A 15,200-nucleotide genomic window follows, 5' to 3' on the forward strand; every position below is an offset into this window, starting at 1 on the left:
AAAGAGTGAAAACAACCTAAATGTCCTTCATTTAGGGACGAGTTAAATAAATTGTATATGTGCATTCATAAATACAACACTACACAGCCATTAGAAAGAATGATACAGTTTTCTGTGTAATACTTAGGATTACTTCTAACATTTATTAAGGGAAAAATGCAAGGTTCAGAACAATGTGTAAAGTATATTACTATTTAAGTTAAAAAGAAGAGAAATAAATATTATTTATGCATATATATCCATAGTCTATCTCTAATTGCACGTACCTCTGCAGAAGAGAATTACATATAGTTTGAGGTGACTTACTTTTCACTACATATTCTTCATTACGATTTGACTTTTAATACCATGTACATGTGTCACTATTGAAAAATATAATTTTAATTAAATAATAATAAAAGGAAGATAAAAACAGACATAAAGAAAAATATTAACACATATTTTAGAAAGGAGCAATTTGATTTGATTAGAATATAGAATAAATCTAATGAAATAGTAGGAGCTAAAGCTTAAAGTGTGGTTGGGAGATTATGGAGTCTCTTGAGTGCTTGGTAAAGACATATGGTTTGGACTTTATTCAGCAAACAAATGCTGGTCCAATAGAGGTATTTGAACAGAGAGCAACATGATCAAATTGTGCTGTAGGAGGTGTAATTTTGTAGAAGTGGTCCAGATAGGAATGGAAGAGCCAGGAACACTGGAGCAATTTGAGGCTCCTAGAGAAATCTAGATGAGAAGCAGTGAAAGCCTGTAATAGAAACAGAAGTAGGCAGAAAATGATGTATGACAGGGGCGTTATAAGGCATTTCCAGTGTTTGAAGACTAACTGCATGAGTGGATTTTGGAATGGGGTGGATTAAAAAAAACAACAACAAACATTTTACAGTTGTGGGCTCTGGGAATATCATTAAAAGAAACGGACATAAGGAGGAAGACCTGGATTGATTTGCTGGATTTTGAAATTGCGTTTGTTTTGTTTTGTTTGGGTATTTGTTAGGTGAGATAATGAGGTGGGTTTGTGAGTTTGAAAGTTTGCAGGGCTGAAAACCTTAAAATATTGGCTAGATCCTAGGTGAGACATTAACAGTAAGAAGAGTACATAATAACATTCATATTATTGATGATTAAAAAGGTAGAGAGATCCACTGTATAACATTGTGCCCGTAGTTAACAATACTGTATTATGCACTTAAAAAATTAAGAGGTAGATTTCATGTTAAGTGTTACCACAATAAAAAAAAAATAAGAAGAAGAAAAAGTAGAGAGGATTTTTTTTTTTAAAGGTGATTGTTGATCTTGGGCTTATAGCCATTGAGTCTTACGGACTCTGGATTCTCTTTTAGGAACTAACTTTCAAATACATACTTACCACCTTGTTACTGAAATTAAGATTCTGAATCTTAACAGTGGATCTGTAAACACTTAAGGCATGGAAAGCAAAAGCTTTCCCAAATGTCATAGTGAATATGGTGAAGAGAGTCCATACTAACTTTTAAGTTATGTGAGTAGCATAATAATAACGAATTTAAAAGAAGCCTAAAAATGGATAGTACATTTTCAGTGAAGTACACATTAAAACATGTCAAAATTAAATGGTGTTATTTCAAAATCACTGATGTAAAATCATTGGGTGCATTTTTTAGACTCTTCTTCAGAAAACTTAATGCTTCACCTGTAATGGAGACAATAGAAGAAGATGAAGATGTGCGAGCTGAGAGATTTAGAGTTGAGAGTGGTGCAGCTGAACTTGATCTGGTCCAGCTCCACTGTCTCACAAAGACCTACCAACTCATCCACAAAAAGATGACAGCTGTAAACAACATAAGCATTGGGATACCTGCTGGAGAGGTAAGGAACTATGCTTTGTTTCTAATTATCCTTATTATTGGCATAATAAGTGACAAATGAAAACCTTTAATTATTTTTCTTCAGTTTTTTTCTAGAAATGTAAAAGTCAATCTCTGAATATTCCCATGGAATATATATGTATATTTGTGCACATATACTTATATATGTGTGTGTATATGTAATTTACACATATCTACATGTTATTTATTCTAAGAATCTTTCCTCTTGGCAGGGAGGATTCACCAACTCTTAACACACAGCAAGTTCTGAGTCCCTTCCCAAATTACTGTCCTCTCTGTGACTTTTGATCAGAAAGCCTGTTCAGAGTGCTCTCTTCCACCTTTCTTTTCCAGGCCCCTTCAAAACACAGCATAAATAAATCAGTTTTTAGAAGTTAGGTCCTAGAATTGCATCCATTTATAAACTTGCCATTTTCACAGAAACAATAACTAAGGCAACTTTGAAAGAAGGAAGAAAATATGGTTATTTTCCTTAGTTTCCCAAGCAGAGCTGCTAACTACATATATCAGATTTATTAGACAGCATAAAGAAACTATTGTTTCAGTAGCTTATTCAGGAAAGTTGTGATTTTGTACAAATGATGTGAAGTTCATAAATATAATTACTTCATCTGGTTTAGCGTATCTTAGTTTTGAGGCATTTGATAATGTCACATAGAGGGGTACAATAATATAATATGTAAAATAGGTCCTATGTATGTATACAACTGTTCAGGTGGTTAAAGGAAAAAAAAGATACAGAAGTACCCATTTGTTTTAAAAAGAGAGTCTTACCAAATGCCAACAGAGCACTGCAATATTCATAAGGGATTCTAGTGATTTATTTTTCTTCGTAATTTATTTTACTCAGGGAGAAGGAGGAAGGAGATATAATAGCAACATGTCTTTGGTTTGGATTAATGCTTACATCTCCCCCTCCCCCCCCCTTAAACCAGTGCTTTGGCCTTCTTGGAGTTAATGGAGCAGGAAAGACCACTATATTTAAGATGTTGACTGGAGACATAATTCCTTCAAGCGGAAACATTCTGATCAGAAATAAGACTGGGTATGAAAAAACAAATGCTTCAACTTACCAAATGCAACATAGTTAAATGAAAAAAATAATTTAAATGAATATTTTATGGTATTTTGTGGATTTATTAAACTCTTTGGGGGGAGAAGCTATTGAAGTAAGTGGAAATTTTTAAACCTTTAAGTGTGATTCTGAGAGTGGGATTATTTTATCCCTTTTTATCAAAATCACCAATTACTATGACCAAAATAGAGCTACCTTCCTAACATTTAAGAACCAGGAGGGATCTTTTAAACTAACCTGTGTCTTCGATCCTCTCATTTCAGATCTCTGGGTCATGTTGACTCTCACAGCTCATTAGTTGGCTACTGCCCTCAGGAAGATGCCTTAGATGACCTGGTAACTGTGGAGGAGCATTTGTATTTCTATGCCAGAGTACATGGAATTCCAGAAAAAGATATTAAACAAGTGAGTACAAGTGTGAATGAAATAGTTTGAAAAACCATTATTGTTTCAGCTTTTTCCCCCACCCCACCGTCCACAAAACCAGCTTGACATCTGGAAAACAATGACATTTGCCACCTGATAATGACAATCAACCTATGCTTGATTGTGTGTATTATATACACATCTATGAACTCAGCTTTAGAAACTGCTTAGCCCATGTTTCTTCAGTTAACCTTTCAAGAACTATCAAAGAGAGGATCATACTTGCATTAGGCTCTGGGTGAAGCATTGCTTGGTGATGCCTGTACAGCCTTTAGTGTTCAGATAAGCACTGATACATAGAATTAACTGCAAAATGCCCAAGTAAAATAGAATGGTTTCCATTTTGATTTTAATCTGTGACTTTGTACTTCACTGCAACTATTTGTCTTTTTAATGAAATGACTAACCCTTAGGACAGTCATTTTCCTCTAGTTTTGCAACCCTGGGACCTGTTGTGTAAGTCCAACTAAGATTTCATTATTTGCCAGGACTATTTAACTACAGAAATAACCATAAGAACCCATGATTCCTAATGTATTAAAGTTTTGATTCTGGGTCAGTTTTAAATAGACTTAAAACCTTTGTGACAACTCACCCCCAATAAGAAGAAAGATGAAACAGTGATGACAGTGAGAAACCTGCCTTGTGAATTCTGTTTCAGCTCTTTTGAGCTTTAAGCTTTACAAGAGAATCCTGTGGCAATACAGCATAAAGTACATTGTAAACACACACTTGAGAAAGATGAAACAGTGATGACAGTGAGAAACCTGCCTTGTGAATTCTGTTTCAGCTCTTTTGAGCTTTTAAGCTTTACAAGAGAATCCTGTGGCAATACAGCATAAAGTACATTGTAAACACACACTTTGTGGGAGGTGGGGGAGGGGATTCCCATTTGAAAAAGAGCCTCCAAAGAATTGCTTTATCTCTCTAAATGAACTAATTAATTTTTAAGTGGTCCTTCGAAGATGAAAATAAAACCTATGTTGAATTTAAATGTTTTACTTTTTCCAGGTATATATTCTCCATTATAAAATTCTCTTTTTACAAACAGATTTTTTCCATTTAGTGCTGTAAGGGTTTTGGCAGACAAAGGTCAATCTAACTTCTCTTTTATTGTCAACAGACTGTTCATAAACTCCTTAGGAGACTTCACCTGATGCCCTTCAAGGACCGAGCTATCTCTATGTGTAGCTATGGTACAAAAAGAAAATTATCTACAGCACTGGCCTTGATAGGGAAACCTTCCATTCTCCTGCTGGTAAGAGAAACGTTATGAAAAAGGCTACTACCTAATTACAACAGCATACCCCACTGTGTGTTAACATTCCATCATCATGATTGTAGTCAGTATTTATTGAGGTCTCACTATGTGCCAGTTAATGTGTGAAGCACTTTACTTATACCATTAAGAGAATTTATATCATTAAGCACTTATATTAGTAAGTGAATAATTTGTTACCATAACAATATGCTCTCAAAAATGTTTTTGTCTGAAGCAATGGCTCAGTGGGTTTCAGAGAAAACACTGGGCATGGGAATAGGTAGTAGTTGAAACAAATTAAGGGTATTCAAATAAGTAAAGTTACAGAACATGGTAGAATTTGATCCCCACTACTGAAGAAATTATGTTTTTTCTATTAGGAATTGATCAGATAAACTAACATTTTCTAACTTCTACTAGGGAGGACAGATATTTTAGGACAATGTATTATGATTAATTTTTTTTTTCCTGATTACTTAAAAATACTTAGCCTGGGGTGTAATCCATAAAGTACCACACTATTTTATCTGAATTTTGGAGGGGGGAATAAATGCATTCTACATTTATATTTTGGTTAAGAGCTGGAAAACTAAATTAATCACCTGGAAATATAAATTATTCATAGTAGTGATATAGTATTCTGTTCCCCAAGCCCAACATTGTAAAAAGGCATTTATTGCAGAGAAACAAACTTACCCTTGTTTTGGAAGATCCCCTTCATTCAAGGACCTCCAAACTCTGAAAGAGCCTTAACCATATGCAATAAAACCCAGTTATAAATCACCACATTATTGCAGGGATTAAGTCATACAATGGATAAAATCATTTAAACTGCCCAGATAGAATGATGTATAATCCATCTTTCTATAATACCAGAAGCTAATAATGCATTATTTCCCTGCCAATCAATGCTTATAATGGAATTCTATTGTGTGAGTGTCCCTTAAATTGAACAAAACTATCCTTAGGCAACCCTGTGAGGTAATAGATATTCAGCACTTTAAAATGTTAAAAGTGCTATGTAAAATGAGCCAAATTGAAATACACGCTACAAGAGAAAATACCATGTTTTCTTCCATATACATTTCCTATATATGCTATCTTCTTCAAACATAGGAGCAGTGACAGTATATCCTTCACTATTTCCCCAGATTAACACTCATTCCTTTCTTTATATTTAACCATAACACCTTACTATAAAAACAAACCTCTGGTTATCCTACGTATATACTTTCCATTACAGATATATTTTTTTACGTTTTTATCTGATCTTGACCTATAATTTGTTTCTTAAAATCATCTGTCAGGATCTATTATTGTTTGTCTAGATTATATTGCTACATTTCCTAATTTTATGTCTGAACAACTTTTCAAACCATCATTTACTCTGAAAAATAATGTATATCTTTCTACTTGTCAGTTTCTGCCAATCTTATTATTATTTCCCCAAGGAGTGTTAAATTTCAATTAATAACATAAAACTAAAAATACACCTCAAAATATTAACTGAAATATCAAATTGTTTTCTTTCTGCTTCATATAGCATGTTATCACTTACAGCCACAATTCTGCTATCACGAACAGGGTGGCAATCTTGTTGATGCAGCTTCAAATATATATGTATTGATGTAGAATTAAATATAAAAACTCTGCTTCATCAGTAATTGAAGTAGGATTTTTTTCCAAAGAAACATTCAAGATGGGTGTAAAGTAACAGGGTGTCAACTTCACCAAGACACTTTTTTAAACAGATTGACAATTTTAAATGATTAATTTTGAGCTTTTTGACAGCAGCAGAAAGAAGCCTATTAAATATAAACCAAGTTAGTCACAGAACCTCAAAAAGTGATTTCTGCTCTAGGGAAGTGAGACATAGTGATTCATGTAAAGAACCTCATCAAAAATTAATTAATTCGATAAATTGTTCTTGTAACTTCCTATTAAGGATGAGCCGAGCTCTGGGATGGATCCTAAGTCAAAACGACACCTCTGGAAGATCATTTCAGAAGAAGTACAGAACAAATGTTCCGTCATCCTCACATCTCACAGGTAAACTGAGTGCGGGACCTTTAAAGTCAAACGACACAATCTGAGGGTGACAGATGGGACACTGGTAATCCTGTGTAATGTATGTAGACAATGAATGCCCACAGTTGTACTGAAGTATTCTATGCTCATGGTGGTAGGAGCAAGTCAGGCAGATTTCATGGTAAGAATACATACAGCTCCTGTGCTGGCACAAGGTCTAAAGTCTAAGCAGTCTTTTTAAAAACAAATTTCTCATGACTTACGGCCCTTTTAATTCGACTGGGCTCCCTATTATCTACTAAGTAAAGTTCAGAATCCTTAGGCATAGTATGCAAGGCCTTCTATTATCTGGCCCCATCTAAATTTCCAGTCTTTTTCCCTGTGACACCCACTCCTACCATTCAATCTGAGTGGTTCTGCATGCACACGCTGCCCTTTATCTCCATGCCCTTCTTCAGCTGTACTTTCTACTTGAAAAGGTCTTGTCACAGAATCTCTCCAAATTCCAATCTCACCAGTCCTTCTAGAACCACCTCACATGCCTTTCCTCCATGGAGCAGATCTTTCCAATCAGTTACGTATAAGAGATACTAAAGCATTTCATCTACGCCTCTCTTATGAGGTTGGTCTTGAATTATAATTTTTATTTAGTCCATCTTTGCATTATAATTATATATAGTAGAGAAAGTATGACATTTGTTTATTTTCAAGAGATTTGTTTATATCCTAGCTTTACCACAGCATACTGAAGTCATTTAATTTCCATTAACTTTTGTATGAAGTAGACAGGGTGAGACCTAAGATCACCTCCAGTCCATGAAATTAGAGATTATATAACCAAGTTCAAGTTAACTAGTTATAAATCCCAAAATATAGCCAACAGAGTAGGGAGTATAAGGCATAATTTAAAAAAAAGCTCTGTGTTATTTCAAAAATGTTTCCTAGGAAATGTAGGTCTGATTCAAAACTTGAAAAAGCTCAAAAAAGATATTAGGTTTGATAGCGGGAGCATTCCAGGTAAGAGAGATGGCCTCAAGTTTTAAAAGAAACAGTAATAAACACTATCTGAAAACGTTTAACTTATATTGTAAAATATTTTTGTTTGTTCTCCTTCAAGAGAAATAAAAACTAAAAGAGAACTAAGGAACTAAGATAGTGTTCCTAAGGTGCCATATTCAAATGGTTAATGAACAGCTCATGAACTCTAACCCAGTTTTCTGTGTACTGAATGTTGACGTGATTCTGCTCTGTCTTTTAGCATGGAAGAATGTGAGGCTCTCTGTACCAGGCTGGCCATTATGGTGAATGGAAGGTTCCAGTGTATTGGATCTTTGCAGCACATAAAGAGCAGGTGAAGAAGAAATACGTTGTTCAACCTATAGCATAGGGCAATCAATCTAATGGTGCTTGACTCAGTTACAGAGATTATCTCAGCTGCCTGTCCTGCAATGGGTAGTAAAACTGGAATGAATAAGCTAATTATTAGAAGCTAATCATTGACTCAGCTTAAATTTAAATTATTTTATTGAGGGTTTAATGTATTTTTAGTTAGTAACCCCCAAACCTAGAAGGTCTAAAGCTAATAATAATAACAATAAATAATCCACAACCAAAACGCTCTCAAAAAGCAATTTCAAGAGTTTACCCAATAATAAATTAGACCTTGACAAGTACATGAAGGCATAGATCTTTATTTAGCATGTTCATTTGCCCTTTGCAAAGGCTTTCAGTAAGCTACTTAACATTTGTACCACATTCAAAACCTTTTCACTGAAACTATGTAAGAGAAGTGTGCACAAATATCATTACTATCAAGTTAAAAATAAGTTAATAATTTATATTCACCAGAGTATGTATGCATTTATACATATCTATGTTAATCTCCAAATTTCAGGATATTACTTTATATTTTTCTGTACAACAATTTGACTTTCTTATAAGATAGTATTAACCAAGATAAGGAAGAAAGGATGAAAGAGGCCTTATGTTGCCATTAGGGAATCTTTTGTGACTTGTTTACGAACTCTATTCTTGGTGCAAACAGTTAGCTAACATATTGATTTAATATTTATTTTTAAAACCCCAATGATTTTAACTTTTACTGTTGACACCAAATCTCCAATAAACTGCCTCTCAAGACCTTGCTTACTTTAAATTAGAAAGTATTTAACCCCAGAAATTGACATCCATTGACAATTCTTAAATGTCAAAGCAAGCCAAGATTTTATGTTTTCTTTTTAGTGCAGCTTTTGCCCAAAGAGTCAGACTTTGTATACTGCTAGAAATAAATAAAATTACATGGCAGTGCACTATTTCCAGTTTGCAACATGTCTTGAACTTTTATGGCAAAATTACGGTCTTTATGTAAGAAAACGGGATGTAATGGTCAGCTTGGGTCCAGTTTCGTTATCTAGAATTCCAGGGGAGGTATTTCGGCAAATATAACTCATACCGTATTTTGCACTTTTTCTTTCTAGGTTTGGCCGAGGATTTACTGTCAAGGTTCACTTGAAGAATAACAAAGTGAGCATGGAGACCCTCACACAGTTCATGCAGCTGCACTTTCCAAAAACATACTTAAAAGTAAGTGATTGTCCCACCTTTTGATCTTGGTTTGTTTTGATAGTCATTATCTAATATCATAGTGGATGTTTGCCATTTCCAAGTTGACCACAGCTTTATTATGAATCTTAATATATTTATCAGCTTTGTGCCCCATAAATATGCATAATCAATAAAAATAAATAAATAAATAATTAGGGTCATCTACCAAAAGAATGAATGAATGAATATATATATATATCTATATATGATGTACCACACACTTAGTAAGAACAAATAGAATCTTCAAATTGATAGTATATTTTTGTAGCTACTTAGAGTTAATGAAGTACTTCACATACATTTGTTTCTTCCTCATAACAGTTTTATGATCATAATGTATTAGTTTTCAAGTTGTTTATATTGCTAGTTTACTACTTATATATGTTAGAGAACTGAAGGATGATAGGTATTGTAGGACCAAGAGCATTTCTTCCTAAAAAAAATAAAAAATTACAAAGTTCCAGAATGTCATAGCTGATGGAGTTTACTTCCTTCCTTTCCTTCATTTGAAAGCTAAGCCCACAAAAGTTTGAGCGGGACTGGGTGGAGATCAAGTCCTCGAGTCCCAGGCTAGTCAAAAGATTTTTACAATTGATTTCATCTTACATATACATAGCCATGGGATGGATACACGCAGATATATGCATATTTATCTCACATAGCACATACGTAAAATAAATAAACGGACTTGACAGAAAAAGTTGCCATTGTAACATCTTTGATGTACAGGCAATTTGTAGAAGACAATGATGGCAAATAATTGTTTTTAAAAAGAAATCAGATGTGAAATGATGAAAAGAAGTTGGAAAAACTTGGGCTGTGACCATGTGATTTCCAGCAAGACATTTAAAGTCTCCGAACCTTGTTTTTTTCATTTGTAAACAGAAATAGAAACATCTACTTTGCAAAGTTGGTGTGAGAACTAATGATAAAGTGTCCACAGAGATACTTCATGAACTAAATGGCACAACATTAATGTGAAGTGATTTTAGAGAACAAAATAGAGTGCATTCTTTAAAATAATTCTTTTATCTTTATAAAATACCTTTGCCTTAGTCTCCCCAAGCCTTGGCTAACCTCTCTAAGAAATAATAGCTTTCGTGACTCATCAAAGCCTATTTTCTATCATGTAAATTTAAATAAAATTCAAAGTTAAAGGACACCTTTCCTGCACAAATCGTGTTAACTGTGACACTTTCTTTTAGTGCATTTCTCGGTTGAAATCTGTGTTTATTCACTGAGTGATGAAATTACATTCTCCCTGGTCTGTTCCTCATGGGACTGTGGATATATATGTAAGGCAAATGCAGTGATGATAAAAGTTTGATTTCTTCCTAAGCAGACCATTCTTTACAAGTCTGTGGTAGTTTTTAGAACTCCAGAAGGAAAATAGCCAGAACAATAATGTGGCAGTAAAAATAAGCAAGATGGCCAGATTACAGCAACAGGTATAATGCAAGTACAAGTCAGTGGCAGAGGCTAGGCAATGAACAAGAGGGTGAAGAGAAAGAGGTCTCGAACACCAGGCTGAAATACATGTTTCTGATCTGATTCACAGAGATCACAATAGTGGCTTCTGGAGTAAGAAACATCTTGAAAAAAACTAGTATTTAGGAAAGATTATCCTAGCTACTTTTTGCCAGAATGAATCAGTGTATATAGTTTCTAGGCTTTGAAAGAATAGTGGCTTCTGGAGTAAGAAACATCTTGAAAAAAACTAGTATTTAGGAAGGATTATCCTAGCTACTTTTTGCCAGAATGAATCAGTGTATATAGTTTCTAGGCTTTGAAAGAGGCTGTTGCAGTAACTCAGATGCGGACTGATGAGCATCAAGATAATAAAATTGATAGTGCAAATAGAGAGGAAAGTTTAAACCGGAGAGATATTTTAAAGGAAAAATAAATAGTATATGGTAACTGATTAAATACCCAGAAAAGCAAGGTGTTAAAGATAATCCAAGGCAGGGCCGGCCCGGTGGTGCACTGGAGAGTGCGCCGCTTGGGAGCACGGTGGCGCTCCCGCTGAGGGTTCGGATCCCATGTGGAGACCGGTTCCCACTCACTGGCTGAGCGCGGGAGTTCACCGAGGGTTGCGATCCCGTTGCCGGTCAGTAAAAAAGACAAAAAGGAAAAAAAAAATAAGATAATCCAAGGCAATAAGAACAGATTACTAAGTAGATGGTGATACTATTGACTAAAATAAAGAAATCAAAAAGAGTTTCAGGATAAATTGAAAAAGAATGCAGTGTCATTTGAATGAAGTTACTCCTAGACAATGCTTTTGAAATCTAATGACTTTAGCAAATGTAAATTGAACAGATAATTCTTAGCCTTTTTGAACAATTCTTACATAAAAATGAAATTTCTAAAAATTGATCTGTGAGAAAGCTTATGTGAACTGAGCATAATTTGACATGTGAAATATAATTCCACAAAAGTTTTTTTCCAGGCAAGATTATAATGACTTTATAAGTGCACAAGAATATAGACTGCTTTGGAGTTTTCATTAACTTTTTAACTTGGTTTCTCTTTGACATTCATAAAACTTTTTATCTCATCTTTACAAGATGTTAGTTTCAAAACATACACTGTGGCATCATTTTCAGTGGAATGAGTTTCAGTATTTTCCTTAGCTCTTGTTAAAGTTATGACTGGTCAAGTCGATATTACCTAACACTGCAAAATTAATTTTTTTCATTTGATTCCCACAGGATCAGCACCTTAGCATGCTAGAGTATCATGTACCAGTCACAGCAGGAGGAGTAGCAAACATTTTTGATCTGCTGGAAACCAACAAAACTGCTTTAAATATTACAAATTTCTTAGTGAGTCAGACCACTCTGGAAGAGGTAAGATGTATACCATGATCCATGAGCGCAATATCACATACTAATTATTATGCATTCTGGTTATTTCCTTTTAATGACATTCAATTTGTTTTAAATTGTTGCGATATCTAATATTGCACCTGAAGAACTTAGCAAAGAGCCTAATTAATTTCTAACTTCATTCTGAGATATTGAAAAAAAAGATATAAAAAGCATTAACTATTTTTTAATGAAGAAAATATTTTTCCTTTCTACAAGATATCTCTATCCATAAGGTTATATGTATATGGAAAGCAACAAAACACTGTTTTCATCTACAAAACAAACAACTGTTAACGCTCTCCTTACCTTCTCCATGGCATGTTTCTTAAAAAACGTTTCTATTGATTGACTTCCTGGATTAGGGTTGGATGGGGGTAGCTAGAGAGAACTTGCTGCCAGACATTTAGATCTGCCAAATTCAGGCAATTAAAGCAGTAAAAGCGGAATTCTTTTTTCTTTTCATTTACATCATCTGTCTTAAGTACATTTATATTCAATAGCCAGAGACTTCATAGGTTATCTTTCATCACCTCTGCACTCTTAATTGTGTACAGCTCAACAAGTAGGACATATGGAATGTTTGATGCATCTCTCATTGGAATGGGTCTGAAAGGAAGGCCTTAGGGGCCTCTGAGTCAATGTCTGATGCTGCATTTTATGGACAACTTTTTTAATGGAGGCTTTAGACAATCACAGCTTTGCCAACACAGAAGATACAGTCTTTGACTGTGACCAACTACCAGCACCATGCCTGGCAAATAATAGGCTCTCAATAAACAGTGCTTGGAAGAATCTATGACTAACAGATTTAATGATTTTAAACAAGGCAAAAGTTCTGCCTGTTAAATGATTGTCTTACTGAACATAATGTGACTCTCCATACAAATTTTATTTTAGTGAATTAACTCTTGAAACTGGTGAAATTTCTCTCAACATTTCTATATAAACATTTGATAAGGGCTTTGGGCTGGGTTCCATGTTTATACTTGATAGAGATACTAATGTAGATCATATGGATACAGATATGTGGCTATAGATATTCAGCTATAGGTTTATATTTAGATTATGATTATAAATATGATCATGGTCATAAACACAGTCATAGATATAGATGCTAATTTCAAGCCCCAGTTAAATTTGAATATCTAAAAAAACTCCTAGTGAGAGTATGTACAAGTGTGAGCATATTCCTATAAAATCAAATTTTCTTATTTGCTCTTCCATTGTGTGTGTGTGTGTGTAGGAATTAACCTTATTTCCTCCTTTGGTTTACTGGGCACTAATGGCTTTATATCCCCTTAAAAAATCAGGTTTTCATCAACTTTGCCAAAGACCAAAAGTCCTATGAGACTGCTGATACCAGTAGCCAAGGTTCCACCTAAGTGTTGACTCGCAGGATGACCGAATAGAGTCTTAGCATCTCCAGCAAACTCAATCTCAGCACATGGCAAATGGCTTCATTTTAAGGAAGAGCCACAGAAGATACCACTTCCTCAAAATATTTTCATTTAAAAGTATTATACTGTATGGGAAGTTACAATTGTGAAAGACTAACAAGCAATTATAGATAGAAAGTTTTTTTGCTAAGGTCAGTGAATGTTGTTGCTACTGAAATTAATTCCTGTATGCTGAACACTGTGAGCCTGCTAATGTATATGCTGTGGCGATTCTTATGCAGAGGTGAAACCACCTCAAGATGAATGTTTTAATTTATTACTTTCAATAAACAGACAGTTTAAAAAGTATGAATATTAGTAGTTGAAAAGTAAGAGTGGAGAAGAAAAGTAAGGTGGTTTGGGGTAGGTGGAGCTGGGTGAACAAACAAAATACTATAATTTATTTCCGGAAGATAACAGAATGAGCATCATCATGAATACGTGAATCTACTGTGATGTGTCAAGTGCTAAGGGCCAGATTAACATTTGCAGTAAGCAGCGGCACAATGTCTGCAGCATATGTATATGTCCTTTGTAGTACCTGTGAATACATGGGGACATACCGAACCCAAAAAAGTGCCTTTCCACAAGAATGCAATAGAGAGGGCAGTTTACCCTGGTGGTAAACTGAACTGAGATTTATTCCTGCCATACCTTGCCAATAAGGAGGCACAGGGTGGAGCAAGAAGCTACTTGCTCTGCAGTGGGCAGAATGGGGTGTGTCGGCTGGGCAGATACAAATCCTGAAAACTGACAGAGAATTCATGTGCTGCTGGCAGGCAACATTTTTTAAAGCTCGTATAGAAACCATCATATTACAGGTTTCTCCACAGGAAACATTCCTGTGAGGGAAAGTGAATATGAAGAAAATTTTCAGCTAATTACCTGGCTGACCCAGAATCGTGTGTATGGCAGACTTCTTAATAATGCCAAATTACATGGCCCTCGGGGAAGGTGCTTTATGCACTCTGTGTGTGTGTGTGTGTGCGCGTGTGCGTGCCCACGCACGCATGCATGTATACAAGTTTGCCAACGTTGGCATGACTGTTTCTCGTTTGAAAATCAATAAACTCAAAATTTAGAAAAAAACATTCATGTTGTCATTTCATTTGTTAGGGAAGAGCCAGGAACCTAAGAATGGGAGTCCCGTGTCCTGCTTACCTTCTGCTAATCTCCTGCTTACCTCTCCGCGCTGATCCCTATCTTTCTCCCCTTGCTCTTTAGGACCTAGCCACGCTGGCCTCTTTTCAGTTTTTCCAGTGCCCAAAGTCCTTCCCATCTCCAGACCTCTGCACATGCTGTTCCCCTGCTGGAAATGCTCTTCCCCAATCTTTGTGCCTGGCTAACAGCCTTCAGAATGTTAAACTTTCTCAGAGAAGCTCTACTACCCTGCTTTCTCAGTTTAAATCTCGTCCCTTTGTTCTCATACTGTACTCTGTTGTACCTTCTACTTTTGTGTCAGAGCATGCATCATAACTTGTAATATATCCAGATTAACACAGATGGTAACACAATTTCTCTTGGGATAAAAAATGTCTTTGTTGAGTTTAATATATGAATAAGCCTTTTGGAGTAGAAAGTGTTACTCTGAGTGCACGCGTGTCTTCAGGATCCCAGGTGATAAAAAAAAAA

General features: G+C 35.1%; 1 protein-coding gene across 1 annotated transcript in view; it reads left to right on the forward strand.

Moving 5' to 3' along the window:
- Positions 1 to 14,655, forward strand: part of ABCA12 (ATP-binding cassette, sub-family A (ABC1), member 12) — a 108,116-nt gene extending 93,461 nt beyond the window's left edge. Inside the window, exons 43-51 of the mRNA XM_008591024.1 lie at positions 1,644 to 1,848; positions 2,804 to 2,913; positions 3,207 to 3,348; positions 4,493 to 4,627; positions 6,576 to 6,679; positions 7,917 to 8,009; positions 9,136 to 9,241; positions 11,974 to 12,111; positions 13,443 to 14,655. Of these exons, the coding sequence (XP_008589246.1) occupies positions 1,644 to 1,848; positions 2,804 to 2,913; positions 3,207 to 3,348; positions 4,493 to 4,627; positions 6,576 to 6,679; positions 7,917 to 8,009; positions 9,136 to 9,241; positions 11,974 to 12,111; positions 13,443 to 13,514 (1,105 nt within the window). The 3' untranslated portion in view covers positions 13,515 to 14,655. The remainder of the gene's footprint in view (positions 1 to 1,643; positions 1,849 to 2,803; positions 2,914 to 3,206; positions 3,349 to 4,492; positions 4,628 to 6,575; positions 6,680 to 7,916; positions 8,010 to 9,135; positions 9,242 to 11,973; positions 12,112 to 13,442) is intronic.
- Positions 14,656 to 15,200: the final 545 nt, after the last annotated feature.

Source organism: Galeopterus variegatus, unplaced genomic scaffold (assembly GCF_000696425.1).
Source record: "Galeopterus variegatus unplaced genomic scaffold, G_variegatus-3.0.2 Scaffold6568, whole genome shotgun sequence".
NCBI classification, from domain to species: domain Eukaryota; kingdom Metazoa; phylum Chordata; class Mammalia; order Dermoptera; family Cynocephalidae; genus Galeopterus; species Galeopterus variegatus.